The sequence below is a fragment of the Chenopodium album genome, chromosome 14 (assembly GCF_948465745.1).
Source record: "Chenopodium album chromosome 14, dcCheAlbu1.1, whole genome shotgun sequence".
Taxonomy (NCBI): domain Eukaryota; kingdom Viridiplantae; phylum Streptophyta; class Magnoliopsida; order Caryophyllales; family Amaranthaceae; genus Chenopodium; species Chenopodium album.
Window position 1 is genome coordinate 53989046 of NC_137847.1, and position 25809 is coordinate 54014854.

The 25809-nt window shown below is 34.5% G+C and overlaps 3 protein-coding genes and 3 pseudogenes across 4 annotated transcripts; 2 read left to right on the forward strand and 4 right to left on the reverse strand.

Moving 5' to 3' along the window:
- The first annotated feature begins 593 nt into the window (after window positions 1–593).
- LOC145577577 (F-box protein CPR1-like) lies at window positions 594–6116 on the forward strand. The gene is made up of 3 exons (XM_081635070.1): window positions 594–1981; window positions 3609–5305; window positions 5734–6116. The coding sequence occupies exons 1-2, from the start codon at window positions 688–690 to the stop codon at window positions 3626–3628; spliced, it is 1314 nt and encodes a 437-aa protein (XP_081491196.1). The 5' UTR covers window positions 594–687; the 3' UTR covers window positions 3629–5305; window positions 5734–6116.
- A 1783-nt stretch (window positions 6117–7899) lies between these two features.
- LOC145579623 (F-box protein CPR1-like) lies at window positions 7900–11147 on the reverse strand. Its single transcript, XM_081636857.1, has 3 exons — window positions 11003–11147; window positions 9371–9480; window positions 7900–9291 (listed from the first exon to the last, which is right to left on the reverse strand). The coding sequence occupies exons 2-3, from the start codon at window positions 9442–9444 to the stop codon at window positions 8193–8195; spliced, it is 1173 nt and encodes a 390-aa protein (XP_081492983.1). The 5' UTR covers window positions 9445–9480; window positions 11003–11147; the 3' UTR covers window positions 7900–8192.
- Window positions 11148–11368: 221 nt separating this feature from the next.
- LOC145579624 (F-box protein CPR1-like) lies at window positions 11369–14940 on the reverse strand. The gene is made up of 2 exons (XM_081636859.1): window positions 14793–14940; window positions 11369–12866 (listed from the first exon to the last, which is right to left on the reverse strand). Exon 2 carries the CDS (start codon window positions 12854–12856, stop codon window positions 11711–11713), a length of 1146 nt encoding a protein of 381 aa, XP_081492985.1. The 5' UTR covers window positions 12857–12866; window positions 14793–14940; the 3' UTR covers window positions 11369–11710.
- Window positions 14941–16305: 1365 nt separating this feature from the next.
- On the reverse strand, window positions 16306–18952 carry LOC145579625 (F-box protein CPR1-like; annotated as a pseudogene). Its single transcript, XR_014099172.1, has 4 exons — window positions 18780–18952; window positions 17030–18218; window positions 16835–16900; window positions 16306–16639 (listed from the first exon to the last, which is right to left on the reverse strand). The product of XR_014099172.1 is annotated as an F-box protein CPR1-like (transcript).
- Window positions 18953–20306: 1354 nt separating this feature from the next.
- On the forward strand, window positions 20307–22608 carry LOC145578391 (cytosolic sulfotransferase 7 pseudogene; annotated as a pseudogene).
- Window positions 22609–22642: 34 nt separating this feature from the next.
- On the reverse strand, window positions 22643–25466 carry LOC145578392 (F-box protein CPR1-like; annotated as a pseudogene).
- Between the last annotated feature and the right edge of the window lie 343 nt (window positions 25467–25809).

The window sequence follows — 25809 nt, forward strand, 5'->3', positions numbered from 1 at the left end:
GTGAAAATGATCAATTGTTTTGGGTGCTGATGCGTCGAGCTTACATGGCAGAGACCAATTCACCAATGACTCAGCTCCCTAGTCTCCCTCGACTTAATCCGCGTCATTATGTTACAAGATTTGAAGCCCGTGTGATAAAAGGATTTTATTTTATTACGGAAATTTTTTAATTGCCTTTTCAGAATGACCCGTTATTGGAATATTACGTACGGAAATACCCGTAGTTCCTTATTTCTGAATTTTACATCTCACACGTTTGCATTAGTCCGTAAAATAAGTCGTAACCAAGAAAATACAAGTGATCTTCATGACAAAGAAAAAAAAAAAAAAAAAGTATCTGATTGCAAACAAGTCAACAATTTTTATTAAATATATCTCACAAATATTGATTTATTTACGAAATAATAAGTTAATTGAGATATTTTATTGATTTATTTGTAAAAATGTCATTAAATAAATGATTTTTGTTTATCATATTAACTCAAACCTCCTCGTTATGAACCATTATTAACCGGCAAACCTAGGTACAATAAAAGTCTCACAACCATAAGTTCCTTAGAGTATCTCATTATCAATCACATAGGAACACTTATCTTTCCCATACTCTCCCATAGTCCCATCTCACCTTTCTTGTCCTAAAACCCTTAAACCCTCATCAAATCCCAAAATCAACTCTCAATTTCAGCCATGGAAACCCCAAATCAAGCTCATCTTCAAGAACAACAATCATCCTTGCTTCCCATTGACATAATCACTCAAATTCTGCTGTATCTCCCTCCAAAACCTCTTGCTCGCTTCAAATCTGTCTCAAAATCCTTTCTTTCTTTAATCAACGATCCAAAATTCATCCTCGATAACATCAACCAATCTCTCTCTTCCTCCTCCAATCTCTCTCTTGCTTCTCTTTCTCAACCAAAACCCCATAAACATCTCCATATCCTGCACCTTCATGCACCAGATTCCTCCACCCCACCTTCAATTTCCAACCTTTCTCTTCCATTTCACCCTAAAACCCATGATTCTGACCTTATTGGGTCCTGCAATGGCATTCTCTGCATTTCTGATTTCCCTGATTTTCTGGGTCTTTTCAATCCTACCACTAGAACTTTCCAGAAGATTCCACTGGGTTCTTTGGGGGTTCAAGAGTTCAGGGAGTCTCATTGGGTTGATTTCGGGTTCGGGTTCGACGAAATTGGCAATGATTACAAGATTGTTAGGGTGGATCAGCTGCATAATGTTAACCAAGATGAGGGTTTTGCTCCTAGGGAAGTTCAGGTGTTTAGTTTGAAGGCAAATTTGTGGAAAAAAGTTGAGAACTTTCCTCATTTTCTCTCTCATCCTAAGTCCCATGGTAATTTCCTCTGTAATTCTTTGCATTGGATTGCTACTACTTCTGATCCTGTTGTGTTTGATTTAACTGGTGTGTTATGGCGTGGGCAATTGGATGATTTTGTTTATGATTATGTAATTGTTGCATTTGATCTTAATTTAGAGAAATTTAAGGTCTTACCTTTGCCTGATTATGAGGAGGGGAAGAAGTTGAATGTCCCTCGTTTGTCTGCTGGGGTTTTAGGGGAATGCTTGTTTGTACAGGTTGAACATGGGGCCCGCTTTAAGCGTTGTGTTGATGTTTGGGTGATGAAGGAATATGGGGTGAAAGATTCTTGGACTAAGCTGTTGAGTTTTCGACATGAGGAGATTCGGGGTGAGTTGTTGCCGGTTAAGACCTTGATGTTGTCGAAAGGGGATGATGAGGTTTTGATGCAGCAAGGGAAGGATTGTTTTTGGGTGGAATTGAAAACTGGGAAAACTAGGGATGTTCCAATGGATGGTGGTTTGCCTTTTAAGTTTGGGTTAGTTTGTGGGCACAAGTATACTTTTGGGGCTGTGACTTATGTGGAGAGCCTCCTCTGTCTTGGCTGCCGTGATGGATGCATAGAGAGTGAGCAGGCTAGCAGCGGTGGTAAGCAGGATGGTGGAGGTAATAATTTAAGAACTGTCTGATTTGACTGGTGCTAAAAACTGCTGATTTTGGAAAAATATGTCCTGAGTTGCTAATGCTACCCTTTGAATTAATTGCATATTTCCTAAGTGATTGTGAACTTGAGTTGTAAATTTGTGATTGTTGTTGTATCCTTTATCTGGTACGGTAGTTTGAATTATGATCTTTCGCTTTATTATAATTGATTATGAACGACTACTAAATACCAACTTTGTTTTAAATAAAAAGATCGGACTTGCCACTTGTTTTAAGATGGGACTAAAGATGCTGGGAAGCTTTGAGCAATTGTGAAGGTCACTAATTTGGTAGATCATGAAGCACAAGATGTGCAACAAATATATGTTACTTGTATTTCATTTTGATAATCATAGTTTTGGCTTCTTTGTTTGTTTTGCGGTTCAAAGTTGTGTATAACATTCAATTCCTTGGTGTTGGGATGAGGAGCTTTGATATATCGTGGACATTTCCTTCTTGCTAGTATAAGCTTGTTTATAATTGTGGTTTGCTTACCACAATACCACCCATTAGTAGCAGAAAAGAGATCTAGGAAGCAGGAAATTTTTTAGAGTTATATATCTAATGCCTAAAGGGTCAATTATCATCTACAATGACCCTTGTTATTATTATTATCACGTGATTACATGAATGTGCACAAATCTTGGTATTTATTAAAGTAATATGTCACAGTAGCAGCCTATAAGTATATTTTTCTTGTGATTGCATCTTTTGGTAGCACATTGCGGTCAAGCACCTTCTTCAACAAAAGATTGGGGTCTTGGAGTGCCTTACAAGTTTCCTGTAATGAACACATATTGTAATGGACCTGTATGCTTGTTTATTTAACTTTTGGTGTAGCTAGAATACTCTCTAGATACCATAGTACACACAAGTTTATAATAATAGAATCTAAATATTCTATTCCACGTAAATATGTCCCACATAGGCCACATTTGCACCAAACATCTTAAAGGTTTGTATTTCTAAACATTCCCCATTACATGTTATGTAGTATATAGACTATATACTTTTTAATATAATAAAATGTATAAAAATGAGTAAAACAATCAAAATGAATGGCATACAACTGATGCATAAAGAATGGGATAGAAGTTTTGTTTAGGAAGTAACTTCTGTGATATTGTATACCTTAAGGTGCTCCTCAGTCATTGAGTGGAGTTCATTGTGTTTTTTATTTCTAAAGCGCTTCTTTTGTTGTTGTTGAAGATTGCTCTTCATAAAACGATTGGGGTCGGTCTTAAGAGTTAACACTCAACTTTTATGGGAATATGCTTCATTCGTATAATCTTATTGCATTTTTCATTCATAAAATTCACTTAAATCACCGAGAGTACTCAATTCAAATACTCAAATTGGTTTTTGATGTTTATGTTTGGAGTTTTGCACTCTGGTTAATTTAGTGGTCAATGCTCAGGTCATTTGGGTGATTGCTGGGAATTGCTGCTGTGAGTTTTTGAAATTAAATAATGTTTGAGTCAAGTTGCATGATAAATGAGAAGTACTATTTTAACAGTATTAAAAATAAATCTATTGCATGGAGACTGTATAAATCATCTATCTCATGTTTTATATCCCTTTGACATTTCAGGTGCTGAAGTCAAAAACTGAGTGGATTACAGCAGCCTTGAATGTGTCTATTCTTACCTTTGTGAAAGAAGAAATAGCAATGAAAAGCCTGTGTGGTGTTCAACACGGTGCTGTTTGTTAAGTTAGTAGGACTAATTCATATCAAACCTGCACTATAGCAATCTGTGGCATATCTAGTGGAATATAAGACTTGCATTATCTTAAGATATTAATATGCTGAGTTTATGTTTTGGACAGGGAGCATATGATGTTGCTAGATTAGTTTTATGTTGTAGTCATGTAATGCGATCATATTATTCATACCTACCAGGCTACCACTTATTAAGCTATTGAGGATTCAATTAGCTGCTGAATGAAAAGAAATTATAGTTGATCTCAAGTGTTTTCTTGTTATAGAACTTTACTCCTTTTCAGTCAAGAAATTCTCAATGTACTAACATACTATGCATCCAGTTACTGTATATATTGTCCTGTGTTGGAATAAAAGCTCATTCCCTAGGAGTATCTAATCATTACTTTGTTGAAGGACCAAATGAACTCAACTTGGCTAGTCTTTTTTAGGGTTCAATGTCATGCCATAAAAATGCCTAGGATTGCATACATCTGCAAAACCAATACAGTAACTGTCTAATTTTACATACAAATATACATTGATTTATTGTCTGAGAGTACTTATTTAAGGGTCTATCTAACATCTTTGCCTGAAAACTCAGTTTTGGCTTACAACAGTAATCCATGTGATATATAACTAAAGAAGGAAAGGGTTAGGGTAGGAAGAACAACAAGAGCTTTTTCTTCGAATTTGTCAGGTGCTGAAGGTCTGAAACCAAGAGGTGATGAACAAAATACCAGAGTTCTATTATCTGTTAGTCGGTCGATTTGGTTCATATACCCAATATCAGACTTGATAGAACTGATAGTATCAGACTTGCTCTATGTTTTTCTATTAGCATGCTGTAGCTAAATATGTTCAATGAAACCTACATGACTATAAAGATTTGAGGAAATCATTCCTGCAGTTTGTGAAGTAATTGAGAATTTATTTTAATTGCTCGTAGTTATTTGTTGACAGAGCCAATAAGCTCAGGTTCGTTGATTCTTTTCAGGGTGAACTGCCTCAAAATTATGTTTGAAACAATTTAGTGCAATGACGTCTATATTAAATATTCACTACTGTGGTTTGACATGTTAATTTTAGATTCATATCGTGCTCTCTTGATAGCAGAATAATCATCCAGGAAAAAAGTTGTATTTATATATCTGTAATGAGTAGACTCAGCAGGAGTGCTACTGAAGACCTCTGTTCTTAATAAACTTCTGACTATCGCATTCCACACACGTGCAATTTTGTTGAAGTTTGCTGTGTTTTATAAATTTGTTCCTTAATGGCAATCGGAGGTCCTTGGGGTGCTATTGATGGTGGGTATCCATCACTTGATGGTTTGTCATTAGTTTGGACTTTGGGTGATTATCAGTTTTTATGTATGTATGTCCATTTTTGTTGCTCGATATTGGCCAACGAGAATAGCACAGTCGAAAAGGCTGATATCTCAGAGGAAACTGATGCGCCTGAAAAAGTGATTGTAGAAGGTTAGTAAATGTTTGAAGAAGTTTTGGTTGATAAAGATAATCGGAGATACATCCAGAGAAGACCAGGAAGATATGCAGGGTGCAAGCCCTCAGAAAGACTCATCCGAGGTGAATATTTTTTCTACACCTGTTTGTAGGTTTATTTTTAATGAAATAGTTTCGATACTTATAGTTCCTGTATCTCTGTATGCATGCTTACTTTCTGTTGTTCAGGCTTTCGTATTTTCCCTTTAGTTAAAAATCTGAATTGGCTTCTGTTGTCCAAAATTTGAGCTGTGTTGAACTCAGCACTGTGCAGAGCTTGTCACATACGTTGTGACAATTTTGGTTCTTTTCATGATTTGGAGGGTTGGGTGGTAGAATATAGAACAAAATTCCAGTCTTTTCTTAATTGAGCTGGTGTTGCCTTCCCTAAAATATACGTGGTCATTGGTCATAGGCTTTTTCCGGTGCATTATGCAAAAAACCTGCCTGTATTCTGCATTGCCTTATCACGTGCTATATTTGTTTCTAATCTAGGATATTGAACCATGCAGGAAAGATTGATGATACTGAACAGAATCAGAAATGGGGTGTTGAGCAAGGCACAGACATGCACAGGAAAGGAAATCAAACTGCAGAAGATAGCTCCAAGTTCCAATTATGGTGAGCAGACTGGTGGTGAAGCAGAGGCAAGCAAACCAATTTGTGTGCTTTGTTTTGGATAGATTTGCATGCACACGATGCGTGTTTTATATTTCTAACTTTTTGTACATCAACCATTTTAATAGAGTACATAAAAGTTAGTGGTATCTTAGGTGGATATCATAGCCTCACTTGGAGGGATGACAATTTTAATGGGAATAAAAAAAAAAACAACTCTAGTCTATCTATTTTTACAATTATTCCGCAATACATTATCAGAAAAAAAGATTTGGCAGTTGGCACACATTGTAAGCTAGGCTTGGTACAGAGAGTTGATCTATTTTATCAACTTCTTGAGGCGGGGTGTGGGGGAGACACTTGTTCCTCTTACTCCTGCAGTCCTCTGTCCTATTAAAGTCCTGTTCTTTCTTAAAAGGACACAAATACAATATATATATATATATATATATATATATATATATATATAGGGGAGAGATTCGGTAAGAATTCCTTTTTATATAAGAAACCTCTTTTTTTTTAATCTTACCGGATCCCTCCTCCTATATATATATATATATATATATATATATATATATATATATATATATATATAATATATACTTTGCATATTTTCATTCTCTCATCTCAATTAATTAACAAGATCTACATATACTTAGCTACTTCCCACCATCAATAATCTCATAAATTCCACACTCAAGAGAAATGAGAAGTTTATTTTGAGACGAAAGGAGTTATCAAATCATTACAAGCTTGTTTTGCACCATGTTTTACTTCCTCCACAACAATACAGTACAATATTTTCCTTTCACTTCGCTTAAGCAGCAATGCCTTCAATCAGTCTACTAGAGGCACAAGAGATTCCACCCATGACTGTGCATAAAATCCTAGGGGTTCACACGGCAACCCCTCGATTTTAACCTCACGAATCGCTTGAGACTCCAGATCATAGCAAATGATCTTATCTACTTCTTTCTTAGTACTACAACCTTGGATTTCCTTCATCCCACATATAGGCATAGGGCAAAGCATGACATCAAAGGATGAGGGTGTATTCTCGGGGCACACGAGTGAGCAGCGAAACAACCAAGACCAAGACTTCTCCATACCATCCTTGTTCAATGTCCATACATCCAAAGAATCTGTTACTACATGTAAATGTCCTCTCAAAACAGCCAACCTCGAGGCTTCTTGACCAATTTCTTCAGGAAGTTTCATCTCTTCATACTTTCGAGTATAAAGATCAAAACACACCTTAAACGTAGAAGAAACTTTACGGGTAGAATCGACAAGATCTCTATAAGTATCTCCGTTGGAAGATGAACACACTTCCTAATTTAACGATCCATATATACCTATGGATTTACAACAAACAAACATTCAATTAGCACGTAAAATATGAGGTCTAAAATATATGCATTCAATAGTTATAATACATAAAAATGTTATAATGCAAATCTCCGCAATTACGTTCTATAATCTTTGATTAGTATTAAAAACAAGATGGAATTAAACAAGATATATAATTTTTGATTGGTATTAAAAACAAGATGGAATAAGGAATATGAGAAATACCTTGCTTGATTTTTTATGCTTCTTATACGGCATCGTGGCAAGCCGCTAACAATGAATATATACCTAATAATCCCAATAATGTTAATTCTAAAGTATATACATATAAACTCTAATGTAAAAATCGAAATTAAAATGGGCTTGAAATTCAAGTCCGACACTAGATAAATTTCCACGAAATCCTATTTGATTAAGAATCGGATTAGGTAGTTTGACCCAATGTAGATGCAACTTTTTTTTTTTTTTTTTTTTTTTTTCAATTTATAAGATTAATCATATAATTAAAACTTATCCCATGACTTAATTACATTTATAATCCTAGTATACACAAGACTTATCTCATTGCTCATTGGTTATTCGGTATACATAAGACTTATCCTTTGTAGTCTGTAACTCTGTATTAACCATTACGAATCCAAACATTGACTCATAATTTACAGAATCAATATTAAAGTGCAACAATATGAACATCAACATAATTAAAGAGGATTAGCCATTCATATAAAATCTGTTTGTTAATTTATTCATATTTTTTTATTTTATAAAATCCAAACAGCCTCGATCCAAATTCATATTTTGAATTGTTTAGCTAAGCATTCTAGGATTATTACAGACAAGATTTTTTCGAAACCCAACTCGAAACTTGGGTACAAAACACGATCCTCCCTAAGGTGCACGATCAGCCCTTGTCAACTGATACACAAGGATGAAGTAAACCACATATCAAGCAGCAATAAGAGGTCAAGTTTCAGCTTTTCCAATCTTCCCTCGCTCTAGTTCATCAATCATCTGACAAGGGTACAAGAGATTCCACCCATGGGAGTATAGCAGGAGATTGAGGCGGTAAACCTGGGATTTGAATCTTCATAGCTTCTTTTGATTTTAAATCGCAGCAAACGAAGTTTTGTTCATTTCCCATCAGTGCTAGTAGAATTTTGCTCCCATCCTTCGAGCAAGCAACACTGAGGCCCAAATGCATTCTACAGAAGTTAATATATAAACTGTTCCACTGCACAGAAGGACAACGAAATACTCGAGTCCAAGAATCTTGCACACCATACTCCTTTAGTACCCATATATCTAAATAAAATGTTACTACACACAACTGTCCTCTTAAAACACACAATGTAGGTGAATAGCCAGGACTAATTTTCTCATGAAGAGGTACTTCATAATACCTTTGGGTGAAAAGATCGAAACATTTTATCACTTTATGATTACGATCCATCCAATGCAAGGAGTTGTTAACCACACTACCAGGGGATAACATAACACTCTCCCAAGTCCAAGGGGGGTTCTGAATGCTTTCCCATACATTAGTTTTGTAACTGTAGAGAAAAGTTTCCCACTCAGGCATACTAGCATAAGACACTCGCAATCTTGCACACCTTAAAATCTTATAATCATCGGAAATGCAATCATAACCAAATCCTAGTGGAGTGCGATAATCCCTGTACATATTTGTCAACGTGATTTTTGGCAAGCTTTTGCAGGCTCGGGTGGCAGGGTTGAGAAGAGTAACCTGATCAGCTTGACATGAGAAGCATAGTAAGCCGTTGCACGATCCAACTAATATTCGAAAATGATCATCGTTATCTGGGTAGTATAGTTTGGTGGCATGACATGGGGAATCACTAAAGTCGAAAGTATGGATACAAATATATCCAGAAACGATTAGAGTGCCTTCCGAGTGTGCTTGGAGGGATCGGCTTAGATGAAGTTTGATAAAGTCTGGACTGTTGATTACATTGTACAATGACTTGGAAACACACTTGAAACGCAACAAAGGTTTAACGGGAAGAAATGAGAGTATCTCAATAAGCAGTTCCAAAGGAAGATCATTAGTCTTCTCTAACTTCTTCATATCCATTTCAATATGGCTGCAAAACAAGGATCGAGCTTATTATAATCCATCTAAAAACAAAGAATAAAATAAATTAAACTATATACAAAGATAACCTTGAGAGGATCTCAGGGGGTTGCTCTGAAGGAAGCAAAGAAGGATCATCAGCCATTGCCACGAGCTCATCCATTCTTATAGCAAGATTGCAATTCAAATATATTTTTCACTGTAATCCATGATGAAAAAACATCAATAACTTAATTATGTAATGCAGAACAATAACCTACTCAATAACTTAATCCTCTCATCCCTCTACAGCAGTAGGACATAACCACAAAATGATATAACATCATCTTTCAAGCTAATCCACCCCCTAAAAGCATTATCACTAAAAACTTCTAAAGCAAATTGTTACTTAGCAACTTTAAAGGCAATCTTAGTAAAATTTTCTCTAATTAATCTGCAAAAATCACATGATTGACTTTAAAGGTACTTCCAATTTTAAATTCTTACTTGAATTCAAACCCTCTTACGTAAGTCATCACCTTTCATTAGTCCATCAAGCACCAACAAAATATACACCATGTGAAATTGTGAATAGCCAAAACTCTTATTTAAACATCCCTATTTAAGCTAGCAATTCTGCACCTTTGATCCACCCTCCCCTCTCATAATTACATTATACACCCGAGTGTACCTTACACTTTGATTAGATAGAAAGAAATGGAAGGAAAAGAAGAGAAGAGAAAGGGAGGGGGACAAATTCACTTATTTGGGTAAAGGATTGGAGGAAGGAAGGGGAAGTAGAGGGAGAGGGAGGGGGAGAGGGAGAAAGAGGGATCTATTTTCCCTCTCTCTTTAATAAGCATAATCCCTCCAAAATTGGGGAGATTTGGAGGGAAAATGGTGCTCGCCTCCACCTCCCTTTCTTTTCCCTTCCCTTCCTCCTTTTTCTCTCCCCTTCCTTTCCTTCTTTACTATCCAAACAAAGCATTAGAGCTATGTAATCCTTGGAGGGTTTGAATGAGCATAAAACAAAATTGCTTGTACCTAGAGCTAAGTCACTCAAGTGTATAATCGACACTATCAATTCCACTCAAAAGGGGCTCAAGATTTCATGTAGGCCCTATTAAGTTTTAGTTTGATATAAAATATTTTCAATGAAAAGTTATTTTTTGTGGAAAACATATTTTCAAGGAAAACCGCTGCAAATTAGTTTTCTTTTGTACAGTTCCATTTATAAAGAAATGAAAAATAGGACTGAAAATGTGAGGATGGATGACGGGAAAGAAGAAAGGCGAGAAGGGAAGTTTGGCTTCCCTAGTTTTGTAAAGAAAAATGCTTAACCATTGAAAATTGTTTTCCACCCCTTAACAAACAAAACAAAGAAAAATGGATAAAAAATAGGAAAATCATTTTCAATAAAAACATAATACCAGTACATCAAACCAAACGAGCCCTTAAAGAATTTGGGATTCTTCATCTTGATTAAACGAATTCATGGAATTTAAATTTCGTTCAGCAGAAGCTCAAATCTCAATTACTTTGCTTAATCAAAAGAATTAGAGTAGATTTTCACAGAAATTTATTTTTTTGAACTAATTTCAATACGATTCAAACGAAATACAGAAAAATCAAATTGAATTTACAAAATAATCATCAATATTAAAAATCAAGCAAATAAACAAGATCATAATCAAGCAGATACTGTAGCAGTTGAAAGGTAAATCTGAAATAAGCAGACTTACCAAAATTAACGAATCATTGAAAAGCTGCGATCATGAATCTCAAAATTCCGAATCCGTTCTTGCCCAAAATCTGAATTGTAGAAAGTTGAAACCGCAAAAACGTGATCTTGTAAATTTTGACTATTAGTTCTACTTAAGTCCTTTTTAATACACATATTTTTTGTTTATGTAGTTTGAACTTGTTTTTTATGTTTCGATTGTCTGATTTGACGGAAAAAATGTCTTGTGTATTTTATTAATGGAATATAATTTTTTATTTTATTTTTATTATTACGAAATTTAAAGTATTTAATGATAAAAAACATAAAACAATAAAGTAAATAAAAATTCTACTGAGTAGTATTTTTTACGGAGTAAGTCCTCCGCTTTAATATAAACTTCTGAAATTAAGTTTTGCACTATTTATTACTTGTGTAAAATACACTTACACTACTATAAACAAGCCATAATATATAGTTGGCATCCACAAAAATCCACAAACAAGCCATAATATAATGTCACTAATGCAGCAGCGAATAGTTGAGCATTCTAGGATAAATACAGACCAGACTTCTGAAAGACCAACTTAGGCACAAAACTCGATTCTCCCTAATGTGCATCATCGGCCAAGCAACAATAAGAGTTTAAGTTTTCATGAGATACCAGCAATATCCATTTATCAGCAACAAATTTTCCCTTACAAATCACACAGCTTTTCCGATCTTCCCTTTAGTTCATCACATCACCTGACAAGGGTACAAGAGATTCCACCCAAGGGAGTATAGCAGAAAATTTGGGTGGTAAACCAGGGATTTGAATCATCCTAGCTTCGTTCGATTTTAAATCGCAGCAAATGAAGTTTTTCTTACCTTCCATCAGTGCTAGTAGGATTTTGCTCCCATCCTTTGAGCAAGCAGCACTCATGAGGCCCAACTTCCATATACACAAGGTATTATACAAACTGTTCCAATGCTCTGAAGGACAACGAAACAGTCGAGTCCAAGAATCTTGCACATCATAATCCTTTAATATCCATATATCTAGATAAAATGTTACTACACACAATTTTCCTCTCAAAAGACACAATGTAGGTTTATAACCAGGACTAATTTTCTCAGGAAGAGGTATCTCATAATAACTTTGGGTGAAAAGATGGAAACATTTTACCTCTTTAAAATCACAACTCATCCAATGCAAGGAGTTGTTAGCCACAATACCAGGGGATGATATAACAGTCTCCCAAGTCCAAGGGGGTTTCTGAATACTTTCCCATGCATTAGTTCTCAAACTGTAGAGAAGAGTTTCCCACTCTGGCAATGCTGCTAATCCAGAATCAGGCATATTGCGAAAAGCTGCAGCTGTAAAAGTACCTGGCTCCCGGAATCTTGCATACCTTAAAACTTTATAATCATCAGAAATGCATTCATAACCAAATCCTAGTGTACAAAATTCCATGAACATATTTGTCAACGTGACTTTTGGCAACTGCTTACAGGCTCGGGTGGCAGGATTGAGAAGAGCAACCTCATTAGCTTGACATGAGAAGCATAGTAAGCCGTTGCATGAGCCAGCTGACTTTCGAAGATAATTAAAGTTACCCGGGCAGTAAAGTTCAGTGGCATGACAGGGGGAATCATTAAAGTCAAAAGTGTGGATACAAGTATGTCCAAAGACGATTAGGGTCCCTTCCGAGTGTGCTTGAAGGGATCGGCTTAGATGAAGTTTGACAACGTCTGGACTGTTGATTACATTGTACAATGACTTGGAAACACACTTGAAACGCAACAAATGTTTAACAGGCTGATAAGAGAGTATCTGAACAAGTAGTTCCAAAGGAAGATCATCCATCCTATCTAATAAGTTCATCATATCCATTTCAATATAACTGCAATACAAGGTTTGAGGTTATTGTAATCCATGTAGCAAGATTGCAATACAAATACACTTCGTATTCGTTTACCATAATCAACAACTAAAAAAAACCAATAACTTAACCATGTCATTAAAAAAAATAAATTTAAAAAAAAAAATAAAAAAAAAATTAAAAAAACACGATAACCTAATCAATAACCTAGCTTTTCATTCCTCTACTAGTATTTAACCACAAAGTGATATAGCATCATGTTTCAAGGCTTCAAGCTAATCCACCCCCTAAAAACATTCTTACTAAATACTTCTAAAGTAAATATTTACTTAGTAAATTTAATCTGCAATCTTAGTAAACTATTCTCTAAATAATCTGCAAGAATCACATTGACTTTAGAGGTACTTCCAAATTTAAATTCTTACTCGAATTCAAATCCTCTTTAGTAAGTCATTACCTTTCATTAGTCCATCAAGCACTAACAAAATAAAACCACATGAAATTGTAAATAGCCCTGTTTAAATAAAATTAGCAATCCTGCACTTTTGATCCACCCTATTACCTCGAGATAACATTATACACCCGAGTGTACCTTAGAGCTAAGTAATCCTTGGAAGGGGTTTGAATGAGCATAAAACAGACTTGGTTGTACCTACAGCTAAGTACACCCGAGTGTATAATCGACACCAGGGCCGGCTAAGAGGCTGTGCAACCAGCCCCTCAGCACAGGGCCTCCAAGGTGTAAGGGCCCCAAATTATGAGCCCAACTGATTTTTTTTTTTTTTTTTTTTTTTTGAAATATGCTGATTCCAATACTAATCCTCTCTCACCTCCATTAAACCAGCAATTATCAAGACCCATCCTCTAATTTCTTTCCCCATTAATATTGCAACTCCCAAAAGGCATCAATTTTAAACCTTCCATATTCAATTCATCTAATTTATTATTAACTGGGTTGTTTAAAAAAATACCCATCAAACACTCCTCTTCTCCTTATTCGTATAAATTAACAATGGCATATTGATAATATTCTTGGTCTTTGAACCATCATCCATGGAAGAATATAATTTTGTTTCTTCTTAATTGAGTTTGTGTTTGATTTCTTTTCTTTAATTTTTGCTGCTGAGCTACCTAGGCAATTGTTATTTTTTTTTTTTTTTTTTTTTTTGGAGAATTAAAATATGTCTAGACATATAACCCAAAAAAAAAAAAAAAAAAAAAAATGTTCGGCCATATCAGACTGATCAAAGTTAATGTGTTTTTCCATTCAAAAAAAAAAGGTTAATGTGTTTTTAGTAGGTCCTTTTTTTTCCAATAATTAGTTTCACTTACAATAGTAGTTTAGTTTGGAGTTTTAGAGTCAAAATTACCTTGTGATTCTATTTTTTTGTTGTTTAGAGAGCCATAAGGGCAATGATGATAATCGTGAAGCTCAACTATCCCTTACTCTCACCTTGTGACTCTATTATATAAAACAATTTACATTTTTGGTATTATACAGTTTACACAGACTAGAAGATTATTGAAATATAATTTTTAAATCAAAATTTTATTATTAGGGCCCAAAATATAAAATTAGAACAGGGCCTCTAAATTGCTAAAGACGGCCCTGATCGACACTATCAATTCTACTCAAAAGGGGCTCAAGATTTTACTTAGAGAGCTTGGAATTCATCATTTGAAGTTGACGAATTTATGGAAATCAGAGTTCGTCCAGCAAATGCTCAAGTCTCAATTATGTGTTTAATCAAAAGAATTAGAGTAGTTTGTCAAAGAAATTTAATCTCTTGAACTAATTTCATTATAATTCAAACAAAATACAAAATCATCAAATTGAATTCACAATATTATCATCAAACATTCAAAAGAAAGCAAATAAATGAGATCAAAATCAAGCAGACAAAGCAGCAGTAAAAACCGGAGTATAACTCAATTAAACTGACTTACCAAAATTGAAAAAGCTGCGATCTTGAATCTCCAAATTCCGAACCCTAGACGGAAAGTTCAGTCAAACAGCAAACTCATGAGTCGTCGTGAGTCGTGACCTTGTAAATTTTGACCAACGTGAACTTGTAAATACTTAATGCGGGACCAACCAACCAAGGTGTATAAATGTACAATCTCGTACTCCGAGCCTCTGAGGACTATTTTTCATTTTTATCCAAAGACCCTCGATCTATTCGAAATTTGGAATTTTATTTTTGCAATAAGTGAAATCAATTCAAACTAGTGTGTAACACGAAGTATAATACTACTATGTTGTACATTTCCATTAAAAAAAAAAAAAAATACTATAATAATCCCTTCGTCTCCAAAATTTTTGGCCTAATTTTAGTCTCAAAATGATCGACCCATTTGCATTAAAATACCCACTAATTTACAATAATATTTGTGCAAAATTAGCTTTTCTATATAAAATTTTATTTTTTCATATATGTTTAATACTTTATCTCTCTACTTTTTTATAAACTCCATGTAAATTTATGTTTCCAACATATTTTTATTTCTTTTTATTTAAGTTTTTTAATAACCGCAAAATCAACCCAGAAGGGTCGAAGTTTTGGGGACGGAGGGAGATAAAACCAATTGAGTTAAATGAAGCATTTTGACTTATACGTAGTTTTAGGAATATAAGTTAAATTTATTAAAATAATACGGAGTAGGCAATAGGGTATAAGTTTGAAGAGAGAAAAAAGAAAAGGGTTTTGTAGGAACCATTAGTTAATTAAAAGGCAAAAGCTAACCAACGCCCCCGGATAAGGTAGCTAAAAGTAGAAAGATTGAATTAAAATGAACATTAATTACACCGATCATTTAGACAATATTTAAATGCTTATCCAACGCCCCAGGGGCGTTTGTTAGCAAAATCCTAAATAAAATAATCTTAAATAGTTACAATACCTTTGTACACTAATAAAAGTGAAAACCATATAAATTACTCCGTACACATTTACACTCATTTGCTTGGATTATTTTGGGCCAAATCTTATTGTAAAGCACATTATGCATATGTGGCAAGTGGGTGTTTCATAGGTTTTGGGTTTGAGGTATAGGATTGGAATGAATAAAACTCATAATTGATGTTTGTTTAAGAAAAACCAAATTTCTAAACAAATACCTCAGAAAAGCTTCAGGAGTACTTCATATCACAGCATCAGTTAGCATCCGAGAGGTAAATTACAAGCCGTAACATATAATTTTCTTGTGTAAATTCATTTTGAACCTTATGTTTCATTGATAAAGCTGTGTTCACTTAAATCTATCTATTTTGTGAACAGAGTGTTTAACGGTGACCATGCAACAAATCGTCTGTACTTCATCCCAGATCATCAGTCATCATCCAAGAAGTAAGTTGCAAAGCAGAAACACAGAAATATCTAATTGCAGTCAGATAGCTGAACGACACTCTTCAAGATTAACAAACATGGCGACATAATGCACCAAGGAGGCAAGGAGGATGTACAATTTCAAGTCTAAATGATGTATAGATAATCACAGAATGCTTTTTACATATTATCTCCAGGAGATATACACAAGCTTTTCATTCAGGCACTCAGGCCAATTTTTTAAAAAACAAGTATACACTACACAGCAGAAACAATTTTGATATAAACTCACTGAGAGGAAGCTTTTCAGCCAATTCTCATTATCTGAGCCCGATTAGATAACTTCACGCCACAGCCAGCAGCAAGCCAACATTGCAGAAATGATGTCAACAATCTTTATCAGTACATATTATTTTTGTGAAGGAAATTTCAACCTATAAGAGACACCTTTTAAAGAGCACTCCTCCCCTGCCACAACGCAATAATAGTTTTTTTTTAACAGTCAGACACTCAGACCTTGTGATGTAGTTCAGAATCAAAACAAGACCTCATTCATGCCTCGGCTTTTTATAATCAGAGTATCAGGATTCATGCCTTAATACTACAAATACTTCAGGTTAACAAGTAATTGCAGGAGAAACAATGCAGAGTAATCTCTTTTACCTTTTAGTGTTCCTTGCATTCACTTTATCCCATTTAGTGCATCAGCCTTCCAAATTCTCATCGACACTACAGTAAAGGGATATAATAGAGCTCAAATTGTAAGTAGTTAGGTAGACGTACGTATACACTACACACAAAAAACCAACCTACATGGCATATAAACGAAAAGAATGCAAGTAAACTCATACAATTTACCTAATATTTCTTCTTCGATGCACATGTTTCCTCCTCCTTCGCCTCCTCCTCTTCTTTGTTCCCTGCTGATGGTCTAGAGCTTCACTGCCAGAACCCTTCAACATAATGAGGTTCTCTATACATGCTTGAGTGTCAAAACATCTAGGAAAATCGCAGACCTTGACATCTTTGATCACCATAGTCTGCAAGTCAAGTGAAACAACCCTCCATGTATTCAGCTGCAGAAAAAGCTTCTGTCGATTCAAAGAATAGGCAATGGGCCACTCGAGAAACATAAGCTGTTGTGATTGCTTAACTTTGAACAGCCTAGCCCATGACTCCGCCACACCATATTCCTTCAAGACCCATATATCTGAGTATTCCAAGTCATTCACCATAAGACATAAACGCCCTTCAAGAACCCCAACACGTAAGTTGATAAGCTGTTCCTCAAACTTAGGCTGAGGCACCTCAATAAAGCTGTTGTTACCAAGACAAAATCCAACAATTGAATACCGCTTTTCATCCTTATGCATAAATTCATGTACCCAATGCAAAGTACCATTAACAAGAACACCATCTTCACGATAGGAAAAGAATGGGGAAGGAACATCTGGAACCCTCACCCATGAATCTGTTTCAAGCTATAAACCATGACTTGGCTCTTGAAAGGACCAGTTCCCTCATTACTTTGCAAAATCCTAACAAACTTATAGTCCCTAGATTCTTTTTCATACCCAAACCCAAACGAGTAGCGATGAGACAAGCTTGAGGGTTTAGGCAAAAAGGGAAGTTTCTTATAGGTTCGAGTCGTGGGATTATACAAGAGGATAGTAAGGTGCAAATCATAATTACAGAGGCAGAGCAACCCATGGCAAGAACCCACCACATGGGCAAAACCCTGACTACGAAAGGGGTTATCCAGCTCGGTGATCCGATCAAAAGTGTCGAATTCAGCAGAAGAGAGATGGGGAGCTGAAAAAACAAATCGTAGGTTCGGATTCGATTGAGCTAGGGTTTGATCAAGATGAAGCTCGGTAAACTGAGGGGAGCTAATTAGGTAATACCATGACTTGCATACACTCTTAAATTGCATCAAGGGTTTCGCACTCAATCTTAAGAATATATTTATCAACAAATCAAAGTGAAGGTCCATAAATTCCGTCATTTTTGTTCAAAATTACAATAATTCACATAATCTGTTGTTATTCTGCACAAAAGAATCAAAATTCAAGCGATTTAACAGAGAATTAACAAATAATATGAAGATGAAACAGGTGAATCGAGAAAATGCATATAATTTAATCAAATTGAATTAAGTTGAGCAAAAATGAAATCAACACATAATTCGAAGATAAAATTATGCATATAATTAATTCAAACATGGGAATTGAGAATATTAACAAACAATTCGAAGAATAAACATAGGAATTGAATATTTATGCAGTTAATTGAATTAAATTGAGCAAAAAGGGGAGTAAAAGATTGCAAAAAATTGAAATGTAAAAATAATTCAGCTTTCTGCAAAAAAAAGATTCAAAATTGGAGCAAACCCAACAAAGAAATACAATATAATTGAACAATTGAGCACAAAATTAGATTATTTTGCGCTAAATTGAATTGAATTTGAGGAAAAAATTATAAAAGAGAAGACGTAAAATGATTGAGAAAAAGTCAATGATTTAAATCGAGAAAAACAAAGATATTCGAGAAATTAAAGATTTTAATTAAATTTACAGAAAGTGGAAGATAGAATCATCAGAAAGATTACCAGAAATCGATCAAGATATTTGAGGAAGAGAATACAGTTGCATGAAACAAAATTGAAACAAGTTTCAGAATATTTGTAACTGTTTATTCATTCAGTCATTCTTCAAGTCTTTTTTTTCTTTTCAGTACGTTCTTTCAACAAGAATAAAAAATTTAACGTATATTCTTGGTGCGCCACTTAGCCTCTCAGGGCACTCATTCGTTGGTAGTCCGGCACCCAAAAAAAAAAATGGTTATATTGACCCTATCCGAGATGTCAATACAGCTCATTCGGAATTATTTTAAATCGGGTTGAAGGTTGGGCCAATTTTGAATAAGTTTCTCTCTTATTGATTTCGTATTTGGATTAGTTTGTGTTGAGTTTGATCATTTTTAATTTCATTATTATCAATAATAGGCTTATATTAATAAAAATACGTAGTAATCGTTATTGAAAACACAATGAATGGATCAGGTAGGGTCAAATCGATTCTGATTCATCCTATTAAAATATATAAGAAGTGATCTTAGTAGATCGTGTTTCTAAAGGTACACAAAGTACATCACCTAACCTAATTGGATCTAGAAAGGGTGAAAACCATCATTGTGATTGTTAGTGTTGCAAAGTCACAAAACAAAGAACAAAGTTCCACAGCCTTCCTTATTTATTTCTAGCTCTTGAACTAGTTTATGGCCATATAAAAATATTACACTTCCTCCGTTTTTCAATAGTTGCAACAGTTTGACTTTTACACTATTTATGTGTTTCACTTTGACTCGTTTTGACGATTTATACATAAGTAAAAACATAGTCATGTGGGATCTTGTTAGATTTGTCTCGATTTGTACAATTTTAATATCTAAAATTCATAATTTTTATATATTGGTAATCAAATATATTAACGATTCAAAACATGAATCGACAAGCGTAAAAAGAGAAGTGTTGCAACTAAAAAAAAAACAGAGGAAGTATACAAGATCATCCAATGGGAGTGTTTGATTACCCTTGGTCATTTTTTAGTTTGTTGACTTTAAGGGTACAAGCCCAATTTAAATTAACAAATGATGATCATCAAACCGTTGCTTATTAGTAATTTAGTGAACACCTAGATTTTGTGCAAAGATGAGTCTAACAAACTAACAATTATACTAAAATGGAGAGAGTATGTGATTTCTTGTACGTTGTTGTTCAGAGTATAAAGTATTTGTATAATTGTTCTATAATTTCACGTTTTCATTGTTCTCCTAGGCTATGTGTGGGACTAACTTGATAATATGACACACATAATAACACGATCAAGGACAAACAACCAACAACTACATCACCACAACATGACAAACCCACTTAATATAGTAGTAAAATACTAGTGGGTCATCAATTATATGGTTTGGAACAGTTGGAAAATCGGAAGTATGTGGAAAATATTAGCCCTTGAGACATCCTTAGTGTACGATGATAAGGAAGAAACATTAATGGACACCTTAAAACCTTTTAGTAGATTAGATATGAGTCTTTTAGAAGACAAGAAAACTTTTTTATAAGTTAACAATGGAAACCACAAAAATAAATCCAGGTGAACCTCGCAAGGAGGAGGAAGAAACACGAGTCGTGGTCAGTGACGAGGAGGTTCAACAGCTTAAGCAAAGTCTTCCTAAGAGCAAGATTAGCCCTGAGTCTTAAGACTCATGATGACATCATCATTTTTTGATTTTGTGATCTTAAGACAAGACTTTGTTTTTTTAATGCATTTAAGAAGCTAAGTCTTAACAAAATCTGAAGTGGAGTCTTGAAAACTCAAGACTCAACTTAAGACTCAACTCTATACACTATACACAGTGTTTTCCCTATATATACATCAAAACACGGTGTTTTGATAATAATATTTTTTTTTTTAGTTCTTTAAATACATTATAATTTATGTACATTTCTTTAAAAAAAAAAAAAAAAAAAATCTATGTACGTTGTTTAAAAAAAAAAATGTATGTACGTTGTTCCAAATTTTTTTTTTTTATAGATATGAACGTTGTTTTTAATTTTTTGTATACAAAAATCATGTTGCTTGTTTTATATTATCTTAATTATGTACTTATCTTGTTGCAAAAAAAAATATTCATACATACCAATCATGATTTAACAACGTTTGATTTCTTTCCAAAAAAAAAAAAAAAAAAAAAAAACGTTTGATGACAATTATCAATAAAAAAAATATATTCAACGTTTATCAATTTAAATTATCCTATTTTTTTTGTTATTGTTGGTTGGTTTTTAATATCTATCATGTATGTACCTAGTCATAATTAAACTAGAGAACGTATAATATTATAGCTTTCTTTGAATATGGATCCCATTCAAAATTTTGATTTGCAATCTTTTATGAACTTGATTCAAAGCAATAAAAATCAAAATCTACCCTCACAATCAATGCAAAATTCCCAACTCCCTGAATTTTCTAGCCAACAAGGGTTGGAACATATTGAGGTACAAACTCCTCCTACGACTAGTCAAGGCCGAAATAGAAAATCGACTCCCTGGACGATTAAAGATGATTTCAAAAAAATATATATTGAAATACATATGTTAAAAGACAAAAAAAAATTAATAAATATTTTAAATAGATCTAAAATAAGTTTTAGAATTGAAGAGATAAATCTGATTGAGTCTTAAGGAGTCTTAACATAATTAAAATTAAAAAAAATAATTAAATTTAATATAAAATCTGATGTGGAAATTAGTTAAAATCTTAAGATCAGACAGGGCTAATCTTGCTCTAAGGAACTTTCCTTTGGTAAGCTTGAATTGATAAAATACCAAGGCTTCTGGTATGCTGTTGATACTGATTTCTTCAAGAGTAGTCTCATGTTTCAAAGACACTTCAGTGCTAGGGATAGTGATCTAATTGTCGCGAGCTTCCCAAAAACCGGTACCACTTGGTTGAAAGCTTTGCTCTATAGTGTTGTCAACCGGTTCAAACACCCTAGTAACCAAAGCCCATTGCTTACTCATCATCCACACGAGCTTGTATATCGCCTAGAAAATGACATTTATGGTGAAGCTTTTGAGTACCCTCGTCCACACCATCTTAGTGAACTACCTTCACCGAGACTTTTCCACACCCACTTGTCCTTCACCACCCTCCCGGAAACTATTAAAGATTCTAGGTGCCGGGTTTTGTACATTGCACGTAATCCATTGGATACGATTGTGTCACTCATGCACTTTGCTATTAAGCCACTAAAAATGATATTGGGAGAAGATTTCAAGCCTACTATTCAGGATTTCTTTGAGGATTTCTGTGCAGGGAAAATGTGTCATGGTCCTTTCTTCGAGCACGTGGTTGAATACTGGAAGCAGAGTTTAGAGCAACCAAACAAGGTGTTATTCCTCAAGTATGAGGATTTGAAGGAGGATCCCACCTTTCAGCTAAAGAGGGTGGCTGAATTTGTGGGTATGCCATTTTCTTGTAGCGAGGAAAGTGAAGGTGTAGTTGAAGAATTGGTAGAGATGTGCAGCCTCAACAACCTCAAAGAATTGGAAGTTAATAAAACCGGAGTCATCAACAAGATACACGATAAAAAGAGCTATTTTAGGAAAGGGGAGGTGGGAGATTGGAGCCATTATATAACACCTACCATGGCCGAGAGGATGAAGAAATTGATGGAAGAAAAACTTGAGGGCACTGGTTTAACTTGAGGGCACTGGTTTATCATTTTAGTTACTTCCTCACTAGTTACAAGCTTAAAGAATGATACCCTGTATCAAGTTATGTTTACTCCCTCCGTTTTCAAATAAGTGCAACATATGCTATTGTTTGTATGTTAAACATCACCCAAACTTTGAATTTCAGATAATTTGATTCCCTCTCTTGTTGCGATTTGTATAAATGATCAATCTTCTGGCAAACTGATCAAACGCTTTTTTAACTGAGGAAATCCACTAAACCCAATGTATACTGCATCACCAACTAAACAAATTAAAACATCTAATACAGTAGATATGTAAGGTTAAGGCAGGAAAGGTCTGTTAATAATCCCGGTATTAGGCTAAATTACTAATAAGTAAAACAATAGTATTAGCTCAGAATTAAGGGACAAAGAAAGGAAAAAGAGAGAGAGCTTCTCCTGTACTCTCCAAAACTAGCTTCTAAGAAAGCCTCAATTGAGTCAATTCCTACACAACGAACTGACTGTAAGCGTGATGAAGCATGCATATCATCTCAGTTGGCTGAATTCTAGTCATTTGAAGTGCACCTACAAAAATCAAAGGTATCAGATGTAACAACATATTTATACATTCAATGTATTGAGGGAGTTGCCAGAAATTAAACAACGGTTCAAATCCATCAAAACATAAACAAAATAGCAGAAAGAGTAGTATACATCATATCAGGGAATAGCAATACCAGCACAGTAAGAATATATTCCGATATACAACAATTTAAGGGAGTTTTAGGAGCAAAAAATTCAAGCAAAACTGAAGTAAACAATGTTGAGAAGAGAGTTTCCATCAAAATAAGTAGGAACTACATGTACAAGAATCACAATTTAAAGTTCAAGTTGAATAACATCTTAACTAAACAATGACCACTATTCCAGTGGTAATTTATTGTTGCACTTTGCAGCATATCTAAGATGCAACCTATGAATTTATAATCAATTCAAGTACATCCTAAACTCAGATATTGGTGTTAAACACTGACACATGTCTGTATAAAACTCAGCTTTGTCTTTGTAATCTTCTTTGGGTAATAGGTTGCTAAACCTTCTGGAAACCCCAATGTGGATTAAAACTAAGGACAATTAGACAAAACAAAAAACTAGTTCAGAAGTTTGGGGACAGTTAAACTAAAAACAAGGAAAGCTCTTCAAATCATGTATACGGTTGGCATTTGGCAATAAGGATCTTGAGAATAAATTATCCCAGTTGACTTGAATCATAACCATATTAGGTGCACTTAAGGAGATCAAAATATCAACTGCAATAGCAAGTGCAACATATGTTTGCAGTTTGTTGACAGAGATTTAAAAACTAAAATAGGAAGACTGTCCAAAACAGAAACAGAATAACAGAACAAGCCTCTATGTGATATCAGGTGATTAGTAAGAAGCTAAGGACTTATGCTTATGAATTATGCATGTTTAGTAATCAAATGGACAGAGAGCCAACATAAAAGTCCAAAAATAATCGATGCAATGCAGATAATTTGTTCTAAACGAGTTACCAATATAAAAGATGTAGGTGACTACCGTTACCTTCTTTATTCTTTTCAGATCATTTTAAAACCATTCCAAGAAGTCTCTCATCATTTTTCACCTTCTCGACTCCTCTGCCTTATGTTTTCTTTCCCTTGTTGCTCACTATTGAGGTCACTAAAACATTCCAACATAAGAAGGTTCTCTACACAAACAATAACATCATGTTCCCTTGAAGGATTATAAAAATCACTCAATTCTTTAAGCACCATATTTTCCAAGTCAATAGAAGCAAACCTACAAAAGCTAAGCCTTACAAGCAATTCCTTCCTGCTTCTAGTATGGGCAATAGTCCTATCCATTCCAATTAAACTTCTGTCTCTCCTAACTCGAAGTAGCTTAGCCCACGATTCAACCACCCCGTATTCCTTCATTACCATTATCTCATATTCATCCAAGCGATCAATCAAAATGCACAAGCACCCATCTAACACCCCCCACATGCACATTGTAATAGGAATTCAGACCAATCTCATTCACCGGCACTGGAACTCCACCAAAACAATGTGTATTAAGATTGAAGCAAACTATAGGAACTGGAGCAAGGTTATAATTGACCCAATGTAGATTCCCATTAACCAATACACCTGCATTCCTACAACTGAAATTAATAGGGTCATGATCAAGTACCCTTGTCCACGAATCGGATTTCAAGCTATAAACCATAAGTTCACTATAGAAATTCCTGGTCTTCTTACTAGAACACTGAGTCACTGAAGAATGTGAACAAACTTGTAGTCATCCGCGACACTATCATAACCAAACCCATGAATAAACTTGTGTATGAGATGAGCTACATGAGATGGCCTCGGTAAATAAGGGAGTAATTTATGGGTTCGAGTTGTAGGGTTAAACAAGAACAATTCAAAATCATCATACTTAATAAAGTTCCTAAAACAAATCAACCCATTACAAGATCCTATCATTAGAGCACCTCCAATATCCTTAACCTTGAAAGGGTAATTAAGCTCAACAGCATTCTCAAATGCATCGAAATCAGCGATATGATAAACCGACTTACGGTAAACAAAATGTAGATTGGAATCATTTGTTAGGGATCGTTGTAAATGGCGTTTGGTAAAATAATGGTTGTTAATTAGATCATACCATAATTTGCATACAATCTTAAAACGAATAAGTAATTTTGCAGGCAATCTTAACAGAAATCAATGATTATATCCATAGGAAGGGTTTCGAGTGTATCCATTTTGTTAAAATATTGAAAATTGGGATTCAATTGCACAACCTAATTGAAGAATCTCTAAAAATTAAGGATCAATTAAACTAATAAAACTAGGGTTTAGGGAGATTTTATAAAAATGAAGAATTGGAAAAATATAGAAGAAATGAGGGTAAATTAAAGAGATTACCGGTGAAATGGAAATTGTGAGAAGCAAATTATGGATTATAATCGCCATAGCAAAAGTGGCACCCTAAATTTTTTTACTGTAATTTTATTTTAAACAACCCTATAGTGGGTAGAGGAGGACTGGAGACTGGAGATTCCGAAAATCCGAAGAGTAAAGAGATATCCAAAAAGGACCACCCTTGTTCGACCGACTAACCCCTGTCCGACCAAGTTATCGCTAACTGAATAACTCCTAACCGAGCAATTCTGATCGACCGAGTAACCCTTGACTAACCGATGACCGACCATATATGAAACTTTGTGAAAATACTAAGATATATCTACTCGATACTCAAAATTAGATATAGGTTGCAAGTGCTTTGTTGAGTTGATGACTGAGATTTTATATTGATTTATTTACGATATTATCACTTAGGGTCCGTTCTCTTCAGCT

Coding starts and splice junctions, on each gene's coding strand:
- LOC145579624 (XM_081636859.1), bottom strand. CDS start 12,856: ATGGATATGATGAACTTATTAGATAGGATGGATGATCTTCCTTTGGAA.
- LOC145577577 (XM_081635070.1), top strand. CDS start 688: ATGGAAACCCCAAATCAAGCTCATCTTCAAGAACAACAATCATCCTTG. Junction 1,982..3,608: donor TGGTAAGCAGGATGGTGGAG/GTAATAATTTAA, acceptor TTGACATTTCAG/GTGCTGAAGTCAAAAACTGA.
- LOC145579623 (XM_081636857.1), bottom strand. CDS start 9,444: ATGGATGAGCTCGTGGCAATGGCTGATGATCCTTCTTTGCTTCCTTCA. Junction 9,292..9,370: donor CCCCCTGAGATCCTCTCAAG/GTTATCTTTGTA, acceptor CTTGTTTTGCAG/CCATATTGAAATGGATATGA.